The sequence below is a fragment of the Octodon degus genome, unplaced genomic scaffold (genome assembly GCF_000260255.1).
Source record: "Octodon degus isolate 3935 unplaced genomic scaffold, OctDeg1.0 scaffold00064, whole genome shotgun sequence".
Classification (NCBI taxonomy): Eukaryota; Metazoa; Chordata; class Mammalia; order Rodentia; family Octodontidae; genus Octodon; species Octodon degus.
The window spans coordinates 10,111,567-10,127,162 of NW_004524640.1; the positions used below are offsets into that span (position 1 = coordinate 10,111,567).

At 54.9% G+C, this 15,596-nt stretch overlaps 1 protein-coding gene across 2 annotated transcripts in view; it reads left to right on the top strand.

Moving 5' to 3' along the window:
* The first annotated feature begins 1,308 nt into the window (after positions 1-1,308).
* Positions 1,309-15,596, top strand: part of Pick1 (protein interacting with PRKCA 1) — a 17,160-nt gene continuing 2,872 nt past the window's right edge. The window contains exons 1-7 of one of the 2 annotated variants that reach the window (XM_023719056.1): positions 1,309-1,784; positions 2,808-2,919; positions 9,737-9,865; positions 11,432-11,498; positions 12,390-12,479; positions 14,528-14,581; positions 14,950-15,012. In XM_023719056.1, the coding sequence (XP_023574824.1) occupies positions 1,744-1,784; positions 2,808-2,919; positions 9,737-9,865; positions 11,432-11,498; positions 12,390-12,479; positions 14,528-14,581; positions 14,950-15,012 (556 nt within the window). In that variant the 5' untranslated portion in view covers positions 1,309-1,743. The remainder of the gene's footprint in view (positions 1,785-2,807; positions 2,920-9,736; positions 9,866-11,431; positions 11,499-12,389; positions 12,480-14,527; positions 14,582-14,949; positions 15,013-15,596) is intronic. The other variant, XM_023719055.1, reaches the window with a different exon arrangement.

Here is a 15,596-nt window from a genome sequence, read left to right on the forward strand (position 1 = left end):
CTCAGATCCTTGCGTTTGCCAGTCAAGCACTTATCCTGCTGAGCCATCTCCCCGGCCCTGGTAAGCCCCAGTCTTAAGTGAGAAAAAAATTTTCCCAGACAAAATGCAAGATGCAATAAATTAATCCAGAAAAGGGGAACATGGCGCCTCACCCTCCACCAGGAATAGAGACAGGAAGGAGGCCTGGCGTATCCGTGCCACGGGATTGTTCACTCACACCTGTTTCTCTACTTAATCCTGGCCTTCACAAATCCCTGTTGAGTGAAACAGTGATCCCAAGCCTGGCCCTGACTCGTGGGTAATGAAGGGGAAGCTGAATGCCTAAGCCTCAGTTTCCATTCCCGTATGGTGTGGCTGGTGTTCTTTGTTCTCCTACAAGGCTGAACTTGAAAGTGTCCTGCGAAAGTGACTTGAACGGCCAGGCAGGGGGACTCTTGGAAAGCCACTGCTATGCTGCCGTGCTGCACATCTGCTGAGGCCTGAGGGGGGCCTCTTGCATCCATCTGCACCTCTTCTGGTGCCTTTTTGCCCCTGGGGTAGCTGCAGAAGGACACTAGGTGAGCCTGGCCGAAATGGCTGCTGACTTCCGCCAGGACCCGCCCCGCATCTACTTAATGCTGTTAATTTGCAGATAGGGAAACCGAGGCACATAAAGGAGAGGCAACATGCCTCTCTGATATGACCTTAGTAACAGAACCTAAAGACACCTGTCCTGCATCCCAGCCCAATGCTGGTGTTCAAAGAGCATTGGACTAGGCTACAGGAGTGTCAGGGCAAACATCTGGATCTTCTACCAACTGGACGTGGCTCTGGACGAAATCACTTTCCCTATTTGCACCTAATGTCCTCATCTGCAAAACTCGGATTGGGATGGGATCTCCAAGGGCCCCTCCTGCCATGACACTGTCATCCTTGGAGAGCATTCACAGGCTTTTCCTAAGACGAGGTAAAGAAGATGTAACAGGAAAGACCTCAGGGTTTGTAGTGCACAGATCTTCGCCCGAGGTAACCCCAGCCCCAGGACGCTTTCGTTGTCCAGGCAACCACCGGGGGGTGGGGGCAGGCTGGTCCCCACAGTGCCGCTAAGAAGTCTGGGAAGAACCTGCCCTTCCCAAGATGGCGGCAAAACGAGGACCAGGGGCAGGGTTAAACGCTTTCAGCCTGTCCAGACCTTGCTTTGGTTCCACTTTTTCCACACTAACGGCGAGCATCCACCAATGGTTGTTCTGTTTCCTGGTTTGTGAATCCCGGGAGCTGGGAGGAAAACGTTGCCTGCCTGGGTTGGGGCAAATACCCAGGGGGAAGGGCGGGACTTCCGCGTTCTGCCGGAAGTGACGTAATAACCACGGCCGCCGCCAGGTGGAGACGGCAGGTGGCTTCAGGTGCCAGCCTGGCCCGGGCCGGGCTCTGGGACTGACTCTTCCGGTCAACAGCACCGGCAGCTCCCAAGGGCCTGGAGACCCGTGGGCCGGGCGTGGGCGTCCGAGCTTATCACCCTGCCCTGGAGTTCTCCGCTGTACTAGTGAGGATCTCCCACCCACCTCCGCCCGGGAGCCTCCCCTCGCAGAGTCCTAGGCAGAGGAAGAGCGACCTGCTGGGCAGATCGGCGGCGGCCGTGGGCGCCCGGGCTGGCACCCCGGCGGTGCGGTCCCCTAAAGCCCCTGCTCCTCCCTCTCCCGGATCCAGTTCCCCATTCCCCCGCCGAGCTGGGCAGGTAGCCGGCCCACCCCAACTCTCGGAACCATGTTTGGAGACTTGGATTATGACATCGAGGAGGATAAACTGTGAGTAGTTTTGTCGCCCACGTCCCGGGAGCTCAGGAGTCCCCACGTCTTCACTTCCCCCCACCCTTGCTGCTCGGCAGGAGGCCTGATCCTGACTTTCCAGAAGCGCACCGCGCGTAGGGCCGTGGGTAGATTAACAGATAATTACGACTCGGGGCCGCGAGGGAGCAAATTGCATGATCCAGTGAGGAGGAGAGCGGACCGGTGGAGCAGTGCTTCTGCCGGGGTGGGCAGGGCGGGCTGCTCACGGACGGCGAGAGCCCGTTTGGAAGGATGAATGGGACCAGTATAGACAGCCCTTCCACTCCAGCATAGGTAAGGAGTAGGACAGATTTTCAAAAACTATAACTGTCAGCTCGTTAGAATATGTTCTTAGAACAAGGACTTGTTTTTTTGCGTTCTCAGCACTTAGAAAGATGCTGGACAGTGATAGGTAGTTTAGCAGTTGTTTTTTGAATGAAATAGCTAATAATGCATGCGATTCTTTAACGTAAAAAAAAAAAAAAAGTTAATGTATAATGCAATCTGAGAGGAAACTGAATCAAGTAACTCAGAGATGGCCCGAGGATGGAAGAGGAAACTTCCTAGAGGAGGTGGCCATAATGATCCATATGTACCTGAGGCGGAGACAGGGTCAGAGTCTGGCTAGATCTCAGAGTTTTGAAGGCAGTGTAGAGAAGGGCTGTGTTATCCGCACATAGGTTCTGGGGTGGGCTGGCCTTGGTGTCTTGTGAGCGTTCTCAGAACTCTGGTAAGGGAGGCTCAGTCTCAATTTATTGGAGAAGCAGCTCTGGTAGAGAGGACCACTTCCCCAAGCCCCAGGTAGTAAATGGCATGGCTGGGGTCGACACCACATCTGCTTGACTCCCAGAAGCTGTGTGCTGGGTACTTCAGCACAATTGCTGTCTTTCTGGCTGAGTAAGGATGGAAAAAGACCCTGCCGCTTTGGGGACTTGGGCTTCGGAGCCCCCGTTTTCCGCCCTCTTTCCTCCAGGACCCTCACTGCACTTGCCTCTCTTTCAGTGGGATCCCCACTGTTCCTGGGAAGGTGACCCTGCAGAAGGACGCTCAGAACCTGATCGGCATCAGCATCGGAGGGGGGGCCCAGTACTGCCCCTGCCTCTATATTGTCCAGGTATTGGGCACTTTGGAGGTGGGGCAGGGTCTTGGAGGAGTGAGTCATCCGCCTCCTTGGGCCTGGCCGAGGCCTGTCATTCTTCCACGCTGAAAAGACTACCCTGAGCAACACCTCTCCCCGCCTGCTCTAAGTAGGGCCTGCCTTTGTTTTTCCCTGCCAGTTCAGGCTCTTCTCTGCCTTCCTGGCACGTATCTCTGTCTGTCACTTGGTCTGCATCTGGCTGCTTTGCCAGACTAAGCCTTACGAGGGCAGATTGCAGTTTGTCTTTTCACTGTCCTTAGCGTGGGGTGTGCCTGGCATAGACTGGACATTCAGTAAAAATGTCTTTGGTGAATCAACAGCAATGTCAGCCGTAGGTGCCAGCGTTCATAGGCAAAGAGGGAAGACTGCGAAGAGACAGAGTTCAATTCCAAGTGCGGACTGCCCTGCGCACCAGCAGGCGCCGTTGATTCTGAGAGAGTAAAGTGAGGTTGGGAAGTGTGCAGGCAGAGACGTCTTTAGGTTCTTGTGAAAATTCACCAATTCAAATAGCACCTTGAGGGCTGGGGTGATAGCCCAGCGGTCTAGGTGCCTGTCTGGCAAGTGCTGGGACCCAAGTTCGATCCCTAGTACCACATGCCATGGCTGTCCTGGAACTCAAGGTGTGCCATGCTGGCCCTGAAACTGGGTATAGTGGTGCACACCTGTAATCCCAGCACTGGGGAAGCTGAGACAGGAGGATCACTAGGAGTCTGAGCTGCATAGTGAAGACTCTGTATATAACAACAACAACAAATCCTCCAAAAGCAAATAGTATCTTTTTTTTTTTTTTTTTTTTTAGAACCAGGGATTGAACTCAGGTTCTTGTACTTGTCAGGCAAGCGCTTATTCAACTGAGCCATCACCCTGGCCCAACAAATAGCATCTTGATGGGCACTTGAGAAACTGGTATAAGCATCAGCTGCTCTTACTTCCAGGCAGCTGTGCGTTTTCCCAGATAGGCTTCTAGCGGTAACGAGCCACTTTGCAGTCCCTGATGAGGCGGCTGGCCTGGTGACACTCCATCACCTTCGACAGGGGAGTGGGGACAGGCCTGCTATGAGGCCTGCTTCAGCACATGACCGGTCAGTCAGTGACTTCTATAGTGTGGGAGGACCTGGGTTGGACTTCGTTCTGATCCTCCCAGCTGAGTAAGCCCGAGTGGCACGTGGGGCCACTGAGGCCTCCGAGGGTCTTATACCCAGGCCTGGCCTCCCTGCCACATTCCTGCTCAGGCTCTTTGCCAGCCCCTCTTCTCTGTTAAGACCCAGGGATTAAATTTTTCATCCAAACTGCAGTTATAAAGCAGTAGCACTTAATTTCTAAAATTCAATTTTGTTTTCATCAAGGGGCATTCTGACTTGCTTCTAACAAGCCAAGAGCCTAGAAGATCAGGCCTTAGAGCATGCCCTCCCCGCCCTCCTCGCCCAGGCTCCTTTCAGGGTTTCTTTAGATGCGGCTCTGCTCTACCCAGGGTACGCGTCTCTCATCTGCAGATATCCCTTGACTTTCCTGGCCCAGGAGATGAGGCTTTGGCTGTCTCCCCCTCACCCCACCTTCCCATCATAGCTATCCTGCTTTGGGGGGCTAACCCAGTACTAGCGCAAGTTAGTTTGTTCGGGAAGTCTTTTCTCAGTTCCTGGCTGGCTCTTGGAGGCAGTGGGGATAAAGAGGTACAGGAAGTGCACCCCACCCTGCGGAGCACTGCTTATGGTAGAGACAGCTTGGGGATTAATTTTTTTTTTGGGGGGTGGTACCAGGAATCAAACTCGGGACCTCGCGCTTGCCAGGCAGGCACTGCACCACTGATCTATAGCCCTGATCCGAGGTGGTTAATTTTTTGAAGACCACTATTTGTGTTCTTAACTCAGCTTTTCCTCCTTCTCCCCTCCTCCTCCTTTCTTCTTTTCATCTTCCCTTTCCTCCTCTCCTGTCTTCCCCCACTTCTATTTTCTGTGTGTGTTCCCATCTGCACTCCCCTCCTTAGTACCTCCTCTGTGACCACAGAGTCACTTTGTCACCCTGCCCCTCACCCTTCCTCACCCCTGCTAAGCCTCCCCTGCCTTTTCCCAGGACCCTCCCCCACCATGTTGTCTTTTGGGGTCCCTGTCTTGGGGGTCACTTTCATGGTTTACGTCTCCAGGTGGAAAGTGTCCTCCTGTGGCTTTCTGAGAAAGGGCATGTGGAAGATACACTTTTTGAGACATCGTTTTTTCTCTGAAAATGCTGTTTTATTCTTTTTGGGTCATTGTTACCCCCATACTCCTGCCTGTTGACATTTTGCCTCATCAAATTCAGCAATGAGTGTCAGCTTGGGAAATAAACTTCACTTCGAAAGCTGGTGGCGCCCTTGCGTGGTTCGCCACCATCAGGGTGACTGCCTTCCTTGCTTGGGACCCTCTGTCTCAGTGAGCCTCCTCCTTGATCTGGGAAGACTTTCAGGAGCTTCTTCCTCCCCTGGTGTCCCGCGGTGTCTCAGACAGCGCTGGTTGGCTGGCTGTGGTGGTGCTGGAGGGCGGCTTCATCGGCTGCACTGGGCCTTTCTCCTCCTAGAGTTTCGTGTGCTGTTCGCGGGTCACATCCTGCCCTCTGTGGTCTCTGCTCTCTTTTGTGTTTTAATTTTTTAATTATGGTAAAACTTACCGTCTCAACTTTTTTTTTTTTTTTCCATGCTAGGGATCATAGTAGGGCTTCCCCTGGGCGGGGCAGGCACCCTACCCCATTTCTTCATCGTGACCATGTTGAAATGTACAATTTGTTGGTATTAAATACATCTGCAACGCAGTGGGGCTGTCACCACTGCCCATCTCCCAAACCCTTCATCTTGTAAAACTGAATCTCTGCACCCCTCAAATACTAACTCCCTACTCCCTCTCCTAACCTGGGCAACCCCTTTTCTACTTTCTGCCTCCATGATTTTAGCTGCTCTGAGTACTTCATGTAAAGAGTCGTGCAGGGCTGGCAAGATAGCTCTGCAGTATGAGCACCTGCCTGGCAAGCGCAAGGACCCAAGATCGATCCCTGGTACCAGTACTGCATGTCGTGCCAGAAATCGGGCATAGTGGTACACGCCTATAATCCCAGCACTGGGTAGGCTGAAGCAGGAGGATTGCTGTGAGTCTGAGCTGAGTAGCAAGACCCTGTATCTAAGTAAATTAAAAAAAAGAAAAAAGTCATTCAGTTTTGGAGTTTGTCCTTACGGGCAGATGTCAGTGCAGTGTCCTCAAGATGCACCCGCGGTGTACCGTGTGTCAGAACTTCCTTATAAGGCTAATGCTAATGGTGGAAGCGTACATCTTGGCTAGCCCGGCTTTCTTCAGTGGGGGTTGGGCTGCTTCCCGCGTGTAGCTGTTGCAGATGCTGCTGCTGTGAACGGGACCCTTGAGAGCTGAGGCTGCTTTCATTTTCTGGGCCTGTACCTAGGAGCAGAAGTGCTGGGCCACGTGGTAAACCTGTTTTTAACTTTCTGAGCAACTGCCATACTTCCCACTCACGGTGCAGTACGGTGCCCTTATCTGTGTGTCCTCAAGAGCTTTGCTGTTTTCTGTCTGCTTTTTGTCGTCGTAGCCATTCTCGTGGGTGGGAGGTGGCGCCGTGGTGGTTCGGGTTTGCATTTTCCTGGTGATTAGTGATGTTTCGTGTCTTAAGTGCTTATTGGTCACCTGTGGTCTTCTTTGGAGAAAACTGTTCAAGCTGTTTGCCCATATTTTAATTAGGTTCTATAGATTTTTTTTTTTTATTTCACATTTATTTATTATTGTGTGTGTGGCCAGCTCAGCCCACCAGGGGGCGGGGCAGGCTGGCATGTGGTGCTGGGGGATCGAACCACGGTCCCTGTGCTTTGCCAAGCTTGTTCCAAGTAGGTGCTTTAGACCACTGAGCCATCTCTCCAGCCCTCTATAGATTTTTTAAATGTATTTGGTTGTTACAGGGTTTCACTATGCAGCTCGGATTCATGGTGATCCTCCTGCTTTCATCCTTCCCAGCACTGAGATTACAGGTGTGCACCACAATGCCCAGACTCTGCCCAACTCAGCCCACCCTGGGGGCGAGGCTGGCACATGTGCCGGGGATCAAACCGTGGTCCCTGTGCTTGCCTAAGCAGGTGCTTTAGTCGACTGAGCTATCTCACCAGCCCCTCTATGGACTTTTTTAATTCTACTTTTTATTTCTTTATGTATTTAGTACAGGGTCTCACTACACAGATCGGACTCATAGTGATCCTTCCTGTTTCTTAGCCTCCCAGCTACTGGGATTACAGGTGCGTGCCACGCACTCAGTCTCAGTCGCCATCTTAGCACGCCCCAGGGACAGGACCAGCACTGCAGGCCAGGGATCGAACCCCCTGGCCCCTGTGTCTGCCTAAGCAAGAATAGACTTTTGTGGTTTGGAATTCCCTATATATTCTGGGTAGTTGTGATTTATTAAATATGTGATTTGCAAATACTTCCATCTGGTTGGTGCCTTTTTTTTTTTTTTTCTGTCAACCATGTCTTTTGATGCACAAAGTTTTAAAGTTTTCATGCAGTCCAGTTTGCCTAGGTTTTCATTTGTGCCTATAGCGTGGCATCATATTCAAGAAATCTGTGGCCCGGGATATAGCTCTGAAGCTAAGCACCTCCCTGGCAAGTGCAAGGACCCAATTCCGATCCCCAGTACTCCATCCTGTGCTGGCCTGGAATCCCGGGTATGCTATATCAGTCACCCAAACTGGGCATGGTGGTGCATGCCTGTAATCCCAGCCCTGGGGAGGCTGAGACAGGAGGATCACTATGAGTTTGAGCTGCGTAGTGAGACCCTGTACCAAATACATAAATAAAAGATTAAAAAAAAATCTTTGCCAAACCCAGTGTGGTGAAACTTTTACCCTGTTTTAATAGTTTTACAGTTCTAAATGTTACGTGTAGACCCTTGGTCTGCTTTGACGTCGAGCCTGTGTATCACTCCGGGTACGGGCCCGCCTTCGTGCCTTTGGCGTGGTGGCTGCGCTCTTCCCAGCACCTGCTGGTAGGGAGGCTTTTCTTCCCCCACTGAGCTTCTCGGCACCCCGTCAGAAAGCCCCCTGAGCCTGCGCAGAGGCTTATGCTGTCCCGCTGATCTCTGCATCTTTCCTGATGTTGGCACCATGGTTTTCATCTCTGTATCTTTGTAGTAAGTTTTCAAATCAGGAACTGTTTGCTTCCCAGCTTTGTTCTTCTTTTTTCCAGATCTTTTCGGTGATTGAAGGCCCCCAAAGATTCCATATGAATTTTAGAATTTTTCCATTTCTGTAAGAAACATCATTAGAGTTTTGATAGCGGTCTCCCGGAATCTGTAGGTGCTTTGGCAGCGGCGTTTCCCACGGTCACGGGTGCCCTTCCGCCCATCCGTTGTGCTCTTTAGAAACAGAGTGCTTTGAGTAGTGCTTTCTAGTTGTCCTTGTGTGGCTCTCCTGCCACCACGATGTTGTTTTCAGTGTGATTCTAGATGTTTGTTTGTTTGTTTCTTTGTTTGTTGTGGTACCGGGCATCAAACTCCAGACCTTGCACTTGCCAGGCAGGTGCTTAAGTTAATGAGCTATCTCCCCAGCCCAGTGTGATTCTAGAAAGTAGGCAAAAAGATGCTCATTTTAATTATTCCATTTTTTCACTTACGTGCGTACACACACACACACACACACACACACACAGAGTGGTGCCTTGGTTTACAAATGCTTTTCCTTGCAGTTTGGTTCACAAACAATTGTTTGGCAAAATTTTGTTTTTGTTTGGAACTCTGTGTCAGGTGACACGTGACCATGGCCATCTTTCCAGCATCACAGAATAAATTAGCTTTGTGGATGGAGGTACATGATGCATTTGGGAGAAAACTTAGAAACTGAAGGTGAAATAGCAATAGAAGCAGCGCTGGTCATTTTCGTGTCTCTCCCGTGGTTTCTTTTGGGATATAGTTGTGTATTCTGCCTCCTTCCCCTCGCTGTGTCACTTGTGCACTTGATTTTTTTTTTTTTTATGTTATTATTAGGTACTAGGGATTGAACTCGGGACCTTGCACTTGGCAGGGAGGCCTGTAAGCTGCTGAGCTATATCCTCAGCCCTCATACCTGATGTTTTTAAATGTATTTAGTGCATGGCCTACCGGGTTCTCACTACACAGGTTGGACTCGTAGTGATCCTCCTGTTTTCAGCCTCCCCAGTGCTGGGATTATAGGCATATGCCAGCATTACCAGTCTCAATCACTATCTCAGCATGCCCCGGGGGTGGGGCTGGCATGGCAGGCCGGGGATCGAACCCCCAGCCCCTGTGTCTGCCTAAGCAGGCACTTTAATCCACTGAGCTATCTGGCTGGCCTGTCACACCTGATTTTTGACAGATACCCGTAGCCCCACATACCAGTGAGTGTGGCTCCCATGGAAGGTGTCCCTCTGGGACAAGGGGCTCACGGGCTTTCTGGGGCCCTTGCTCAGGACATCCTTGGGCTGGTCTTTGGGGACCAAAATGAGATGTGCGAATTGATAAGAGGGATTGAATCAGCTCGCAAGAGCATATTAAAGGACAGTGGCAGAGGAAACATGATATGGGTACAGGGTCAGTGTACTTGATAGTGGGTGTCTCATAGGTTCTAGTCTATGTTTTCCCCCACTTCCCCCGAAGACTGTAGGGTTGTGCTGTTCTGCCTGGTATGTTTACCCTTTGCCCTGAGACAGTACCACCAGCAAGCAGAGAGGAAGATAGAGCCTGGGGTGGTTGGTGTCATCTCCCCAGGTGGCACCCCAGTCCCTCGTCCCCCATCCCACTTCTCTGTATACACCTGCAGGTGTTTGACAACACTCCTGCAGCCCTGGATGGCACTGTGGCCGCTGGTGACGAGATCACGGGGGTCAATGGCAAGTCAATCAAAGGAAAGACCAAGGTGGAGGTGGCGAAGATGATTCAGGAGGTGAAGGTAGGGAGCCAGCATGGGCAGACAAGTGCGTGTCCCTGCTTGGGAGTCAGCCACGGGCCCTGGTGGGCCTGCCTGGCTCTGGACACCCAAGACCATCAGCTAGCCATGCTGGGCCTGGGACAGGCCAGAGGAGGCTTCCAGGTTCCCTGGGACCTAGGCTCTGGGCAGCTCCCTTTCCAGCTGGGCTTCCGTTCTGCAGCTCCCAGCCCCATGCCACCCGCCCCTGCTCCCTTCTAGGAGCTGTTCCAGGGCATCTCCACAGGGTCCTCCCTCCATAGGCAGGCAGCTTCCTGGCCACCTGGAAGCAAGTAAGCAGCCCTCCGCCGTCTCCTAGAGCTGTGGCTGCCAGCACATGTTGGGAGATCAGTACTGTGATCCAGGTGCAAGGCCTTAGGATGATTTGCAGGGCCCAGGGGCAGGGCTCCGAGCCAGTGGGGGTCGAGCCCCAGCCACACTTCCCCAGCGCATGCCGTGGACCATGACTGGGGACTTGTTCCCAGCCCCCATCCTCACTTCCCTGCCCACACCCAGATAGCCACTTAGCTGGCTTCCCCCTCACACTCTCCCGCCTTTCGAGACTCTGGTGCCTGTTCCCTTTTTAAGGAGAGGGCCCCAGACCTGTAATTCCTCCAGTGTGCTAGGTCTCAGAGCTCCAGAGCACTAAAGGAAGTGACAGGGCTCACTGGGCCCCAGGCACCGCTCCACACCATCTGGGTCCATCATCGTGGACATTATCTACTGGGCTGGGGTCCCAGTGCTGAGAACAGGTGAAGGCCGTTCCATCCGGGCACAGCAGGGTTGTGTGCTCCCTTTGCGGTGGTCCCTGTCCTGCCACCATCTCACCAGGTCCCCCCACACCCCTGCAGGTCCATCTCACACCAGCCCCGCCTGTCTGTGCTCAGCCAGACCTGAGCACACGATTTCCCCAGCTCCCAGGTGTGGGTGCTGCTGAACAGGGTTACTCAGTGGTGTCCCAGAAGGCGGCCACCTGCCTGAGGTCACATGACTGGGCCTGGGCCTGGGCTGGCTCACCCAGGCTCTTCCCCTTTGCTCTGAAGAGCAGCTCACATCCCACCCAAGCCTGCCTACACAGGCGCCCTGCGCAAAGCCTATACAGCTGTCTTTTTTTTTTTTAATTTTATTTGTGTGTGTGTGTGTGTGTGTGTGTGTGTGTGTGTGTGTGTAGCCAGCTCAGCCCACCAGGGGGCGGTGCTGGCTGGCATATGGTGCTGGGGGATTGAACCGTGGTCCCCGTGCTTTGCCAAGCTTGTTCTAAGTAGGTGCTTTAGACCACTGAGCCATCTCACCAGCCCCCAGCTGTCTTTAAATCCTGTTTTATTTCGGATGGATCCAGTCCCAAGGTCGGGGCCTCTAGATGGCGAGGGCGAGAGTGTTGGCCTCTTCAGAGGAGCCCCAGCTCTTGCTCCTGAGCAGTCCCCAGAATGCTCCCCTGCTGGACAGGCTGTCCCTGCCCTCCTCAGTGTCCCCACACCAGGCACAGAGGTGCAGCACTGAGGGCCTGGGACTCAGGAAACTGTCACGACTTTGCCTGTGCTGCTCTTGCAGGGGGAGGTGACCGTCCACTACAACAAGCTTCAGGCGGACCCTAAGCAGGGCATGTCCCTGGACATTGGTAAGCTGGGCAAGCAGCAGCAGCAGCAGTGTCTTGTGGCCCCACCAACCCCATGCCTGAAGCAGGAGAGCCGGCCCCATGGCCTGCCTGTAACATTGGCGTTGATTGTTCTGTGGCTGAGGGCTCTGACTTTGTCTGACTAAGCTGATTGGAAATGCCAGGAGGACCTGGGGGTTCTCCTCATAACTATCCTCAGGACCCTGTCCCCTGCCATGTTACCTTTGTACCCAGCCACCTCCTCTGGGACCTTGCTGTGTCCCAGGGCTGTTTATAGCCAGCTCTGGGCTAACCCAGCCCAGGAAAGGAGGCAGCCAGCTCTGGGCTGTGCCTGGTGCCCACCGCGCATCCTGCCCTCCCTTGCCTCCTCTTCCATCCATCCCCAGGAAGATACAAGGTCCAAACTGGAACTTAGGCTTGGGCACAGGGTCGCAGGCCAGCCTCCCACCCCTGGCATGCTCTGGGACAGGCTGCCTCCTACTTGAGGGGCTGGGCCTTGGTCATGTGCTCGCTGTAAACCTACAAGCAGGACAGTAGCTCTGAGGTTCTCTCCTTTAGCCCCTGGGATTGCGGATCCAAGCTGGAGGCCACCAAGCCCAATACAGGCACCCAGGCCCTTGTGGGAAGCAGAGGGAGCGCTCTCCCTGGTGGCCATCCACTGTCATGGGCCTGGGCATGGCTCCCAGTGGTCCTGATCGGGCTAAATGTGTCCCACCTCTTCCAGCTTGCCAGCCCTTGGGGGCGGGGGAGTAGGGCAGGACCCCAGACCACAAAACCTCTCCCAGCACCAGCCCTGAGTTCTGCTCCCTGCTGGCTGCTTGCAGCTGGCTGTGCTGGGGCCAAGGGCAGGGGTGGCCATGGGGTACCTACCAGGTCCTCTCTCCCCGGCCACAGTGTTGAAGAAGGTCAAGCACCGCCTGGTGGAGAACATGAGCTCTGGGACGGCGGACGCCCTGGGTCTGAGCCGGGCCATCCTGTGCAATGGTGAGTCTGGGCCTGGAGGCCATGTGCTATGCTGCCCACCAGGCTGCGCGGCCCCGCCTCTCCCCAGGGAGCCAAAAGGTCGCCTCTATTGAAGCCTCTCAGCTAGCTACCAGGGAGCCCCTATCTATGTCAGCTGGGCCCCACTGAGCGTCTCCACTGCTGCCCGCCTTGGCTGCCCTTGTCCAGCAGGTGGCGCTGCTGCCACGTCTCAGTCTTCCAGGTTGGGCTTCTGGAGGTGGCTGCCAGGCTGGAAAGCCTGTGTGCGGATGCATTTGCACACACGCCCAGCATACGCGCGTGCACGTTCTCTCCCTGGGAGGCCAGTGAGACACACGCTCCTGTGCCTGCGCCGCCAGCCGTGTAGAAATAGCCCCGCTGTGCCAGTAGGGAGATATAAATACCTAGCTGAATCGTGGGCTCAGCGGGGCGCGGGGCTTCATTGGCTGGGGATGTGGAGGCGGGGCCTGAGCGGGTTCCAAATAGGGTACAAAAGTGGCGGCTGCTATTTTTGGCAGCTTGGTGTCTTGAATCCTGTTACTGTAGTTACCACGCGTTGGGATGAAATTAGAACTGGTTGTTGTGTTTTTCCCCCCAAACCTTGCAATTTCCCCAGCCCGTAAATAGGGTTTCTAAAATGGAAGCTGTCATGATATCCCATGACCCAGCTAAAAACAGCAGCGCCGCGCTAACGTGGCTCCTTTCCTGCCTGTGCCTGTGCTCCCTCCACTCCACTCCTGGGTGCCAGGGCCTGGAAGCTGCCCAGCGACCACGGCCTCCTGAAGCCCTCCCAGGTGCCCCGTCCAACCCTGAGTCCCCTCTGTAGTCACCTTTCTTCCCTGAGAAGGGCCCAGGCTCAGCCCGCGCCACACAGAGCTCCTAACCAGGTCAGCACAGGAGTTGGGTGAGAGCACTGTCCCCAACAGCCCCGGCTGGGCGGCTTTGGCCAAGGCGCTTCACCTGTCTGGCCCTCAGTGTTCTCTGTAAAATGGGAAGGAAGCTGCACTCGGGGGGCTGAGGCAGTATTTGGAGACCAGCTGGGGCTACAGATAAATTCAAGGCCAGCCTGAACTTCCCAGGCAGACTTCGCCTCAAAAAACCCAACTAAACAGATAATGGACATAGTCCCTGACCCCGAAAGCACAGGCTGAGGAAAGCCCTCGCGCTGGCCAAGAAACCTTAAGCTGCTGCAGCTCTTGGGCACAGGGACCTGGGAAGTGGCTGCTGCTGCTAAAGGACCAGGCCCTTCCCAGGGTGTGGCTGGCTGCAGAAGCCACCAACATGCCCTTGTCCTCATCCTCCCCACCTGGAGGCTATGACCAGAATCAGTGGGAGCCCCGGGGTAGAGCCCAGGCATCCCCCCTCCCGGTGCTGGGCCTTTGCTGGTCTCACCCTGCCCCTGGCACCTCGGTCCCAGCAGCCTCCTGTGTCCAGGCTCTGGAATGAGGCAGTCCCCCGGCCCCTGTGCTCTGGTCACTGCCTGTCACCCTACTAGGTCTGGAGCTCATGGGCAGGGCTGCATCTGTCCTCCACAGTCACTGCCAGGCCAACACCACAGCTGGCAGCATAGGTGCTCAGTGAAGCCGGGGGCTGTGATCGGCACGTCCTGCCCCATGCCAGCTCTTCGTCCAAGTCCTCCCCATGTCCCATCCACTGCTGAGCTGCTACACGCGCCAGCCTGCCAGGTCCCTGTGCACGTCTCCTCTGACTGTGTCCTCCCGGGCACTAGCGGGCTGTGTGAGAAGTGCAGGGTGCCTTGGCCCCTCCAGCCGGGGGCCTTCCTCCTGCCACCCACGGGGAGCCCCTCCCTTGCCCTGTGTAACGTGCGACTCTCAAAGCCCAGGTGTTAGCATCATCCTCTGCCCCCAGATTTGTCCCAGGAAACGACTGGGTATGCCAGACCATTCACAGATGTCCCCAGCCCAGCCCACCTTGAGCTGCCACACCCCTGCCTGGGCCCCATCCTCTGGGGGCCACCCCATCCCTCCCCGAGGCTCCCCCGTGGCCTGGCTCCCTGTGCCTATAGTCTCACCTGCTCTTGGTCCCCACAGATGGGCTGGTAAAGAGGCTGGAGGAGCTGGAGCGGACAGCTGAGCTGTACAAAGGTGAGGGATCCTCAGCCCCAAAATGCGGGATGGGCTTCCCTGGAGGACCCCTGCTCTAAAGAGGCTGCCACTGGGACTGGGAGCTCAGCCTAGAAAGCTGAGGACCAGTGAACCCCACCATTCCAGAGATAAAGCCTTTGGAGACCTCTGCCCATACTGTGGCACCTCAGCTCCCCATTTGATGGGGTCCTCAAGGTGGTTGTGGGCTGAGTCTTTGTCCCTGCGCCCTGGTGGGGCTGTGGGAAGGGACAGAAGGAGCAGTGGCCCCAACACCCAGGAAGGGCTTTGACTGTGCTGGAGACTGGGCCCTGGACTGATACAGCCCTTGACATGTGCTCCATCCTCTGTCACTTGATTCTCTCCCCCAGGGATGACAGAACACACCAAGAACCTCCTCCGGGCCTTTTATGAGCTGTCACAGACCCACCGGGGTAATGGCGTCCCCAAACCTGCTGTTTGGCTCTGGGCAAATCCCTGCCCCTCTCTGGGCTCAGTACCCCCGGTACAGTGTGACCAGGCTTTCCCCTGGGGCCCCTTTCCTACCCACAGCTCTGGCCTCCTGCCAGCACACAGGGCATGGCCTTGGATGGCAGAACCCAGCAGTGACAGGCCAGTGACCTCTGGACCAGCTGGCCTTTGAGAACCCCGTCCCTTCTTTTCTCACAGCCACTCACTGTATGAGGCCTTTCCTCGTGTCCTGCAAAAGCTGTGGCTGGGCAGGATGGCAGGTTAACCTCTTTTCAGGTGGATACAGGAAGCACAGACAGGAAGTGGTCACCTAGCTCACAGGGGTGGCCCAGGTGCTGATGTCCAAAGCAGGGTTTTGCCTTCTACCACCTGCTTGGTCTACACTCAGCCTTCTCCTATAGTCTGGGCACTGTGGGAAAATAAGGCCAGCTCCCCAGGGACATAGATGCTGCTTCCCAGGGGTGCAGACCAGCTCCCGAGGGACATAGACGCTGCTGCCCAGGGGTGCAGACCCAGCTCCCCAGGGACATAGACGCTGCTGCCCAGG